Here is a 2,158-nt window from a genome sequence, read left to right as displayed (position 1 = left end):
CATATTCTGGAGACACCCTCCATCTGCACGTTCTGCAATCACCCACCCGCCCCTCAAGCACCCAGGGGGGAAAAAAGTTCATGTACCGCTTTCAAATTCCTATCTCTTTTTTTAAAATTATTATTAATAGAATACGTTTGCTTGCTAAAGATTTTGCTCTTGATAAACTTACTCACCCTCTCTTTTGCTTGCTTTGCTTTTCTCTTCCCTTCCACTCTGTTGAGAGTGCTGCCTTGCTTTGCGAAGAACTCCCCACACCCTTCCATGGCGTCTTTTTGACTGGCTGGTTGACCGCCCCTCTTCTTTCAGGGGTCGCCTTGGACGCACACGGAGCGGCGATGCGAACACACACGCACACGCACACGCAGGCGGAGCTAAACGTGGCGAAAAGTCCTTAAAAAACAACAAGTAAAATTACCAAAAATAATTCATGACCGCCCCGCCCTCGCCGCCGCGCCTCAAGAAGGGTGTCGCTTCTCTCCCCCACCTCCCTCCCCGCTGCTACGCCACAGTCGCGATCCTGTCGGCGCTGTGCCCCAGTGCAAGCAGGGACGCCTTAATAGACCGTGTCTCCTCGGTGGCGCCGCAGAGAAAGATGCCCAGCGCGGGGTCGGGAAAGACGGAGGTGGCAATCTCGTCGACGTAGTCCACCCCGCCTGCCCACCGCGCGGGTGGGTGCTGCAGAACGAAGGTGCAGCGGAAGCGTCGAGGAAACGCCTTCGCCAACGCCTCCAGCCCCTCGCGATGCGGAATGGCAGACGCTCGATCTGCGAGGTAAATCAATTGGACGTTTGCCGCGTCGTTGGGCCTTTCCGTTGCGGCGCGAAGGATTTGCAGCATGGGGGCGAGCCCGCGGGAGGTGGCAATAACAACCTTATTTGATGCCTTCAGCAGCGTCGTGTAGCGGCTATCCACGGGTTCTGCGGCCGTCGCCTCCACAGCATCGCCCAGCTGCAGCGTAGAGAGCCACGAGGAGCCGTTCCCAGCGAGCCACGGATTCAGCACAATACCAATCACACCCACATCATCAGGCAACGTAAATGGGGTAAACGCCTCCACGCGTTTGTCGCCGCCACGAGCCCGCAACGCCATGCCCTGTAGGGGCGCCAGCCCGGACATTTGAAGACTGCCTGGAAGGCTAAACTGAAGCCACACAAAACCGTTCTCGTCCGCCTGGGAGCTCCGCAACGTCAGCCGAGTCCACTTGTCATGCCACAGAGAAGTGGCATTCCTGCTCACGGCGTGCGCCGCGCGATCGCCCGCAATGCGGCCAAAGACGACGCATTCCAGCAGCGAGTTACCACCGAGTCGGTTCCTGCCGTGCACCCCACCCGTCACCTCACCCGCGCCAAACAGGCCGAGAATGGGGCGACGGTGACCAAAGAAGGAAGAATCGCTTCCTTCCATCTGAATCTCGGCCGCGGGCGAGATGAGGCAGCCGCCCATCGTGTAGTGAACCGACGGCGTCACAAAGGCGACGTAGAAGGGTCCCTGCGGGCCCACCACGCACGGGTAGACGCTCTTGCGGGTCTTTGGGCATTGGCGAGAGGTCTTTGAGAGCTCCTCGTATGCCTCCAGCGTGCTCCGCACATTTTCCGCAGGACACTTGATGAGCTCTGCAAGCTCCTCCAGCGTGTTCACCTTCACAAAGAGGCCCACGCGCTTCCAATAAAAGGCGTGAGCATTGACGCCAAAAAGCTTTACCGCCGCATCGTTGAGCACGCAGAAGGCAAAGGTGCTGCCGTTGGAGCCCGGATATTCGTCACCCTGATCCATGATCGCCTTGGAGACCGCGGAGCGGAGATCGAGCTCATTGACAAACCGCTCGCCCCTCTTGTTTAGCAGCACACCGCCCGACCCGCGCAGCGCCTCCGGGCCGAGGTACTTGGTTGCACTGGCAGGGTCCTTCGGGTCGATGAGGCCTGTCGGGTGAAGCTGCACCTTGTCCATGTCCACAAGCGTCGCACCAAGGCGCCGTGCCAGCTTGACACCGTCACCCGTGGCCCATGGCCCGTTGGTTGTGGGGAAGCCAGACAGCTGCGGCGCAAACTCGCGGAGGAGGGAATCGGAGGTCTTGTCGTTTGAAAATCCGCCAGTGGTGAGAATGACGGCGTCCGCCAGGATCTTTGATTTCGCGCCGTCAGCCTGCACGATTTCC

The 2,158-nt window shown here is 59.3% G+C and overlaps 1 protein-coding gene across 1 annotated transcript, besides 1 other annotated feature; it reads right to left on the bottom strand.

Annotated features, from left to right (window-relative positions):
• Nucleotides 1-321: 321 nt before the first annotated feature.
• Nucleotides 322-367: a microsatellite.
• A 134-nt stretch (nt 368-501) lies between these two features.
• Nucleotides 502-2,158, bottom strand: Tco025E_10167 (putative NADH-dependent fumarate reductase; the record flags this gene model as incomplete). Its single annotated transcript, XM_029376952.1, has 1 exon — nt 502-2,158. A coding segment is annotated over one exon (1,657 nt), but the record flags the coding sequence as incomplete, so codon positions are not given.

The sequence above is a fragment of the Trypanosoma conorhini genome (genome assembly GCF_003719485.1).
Source record: "Trypanosoma conorhini strain 025E chromosome Unknown Tco_14.4_contig_01510, whole genome shotgun sequence".
NCBI classification, from domain to species: domain Eukaryota; phylum Euglenozoa; class Kinetoplastea; order Trypanosomatida; family Trypanosomatidae; genus Trypanosoma; species Trypanosoma conorhini.
This window is presented reverse-complemented; position numbering and strand designations above follow the sequence as displayed.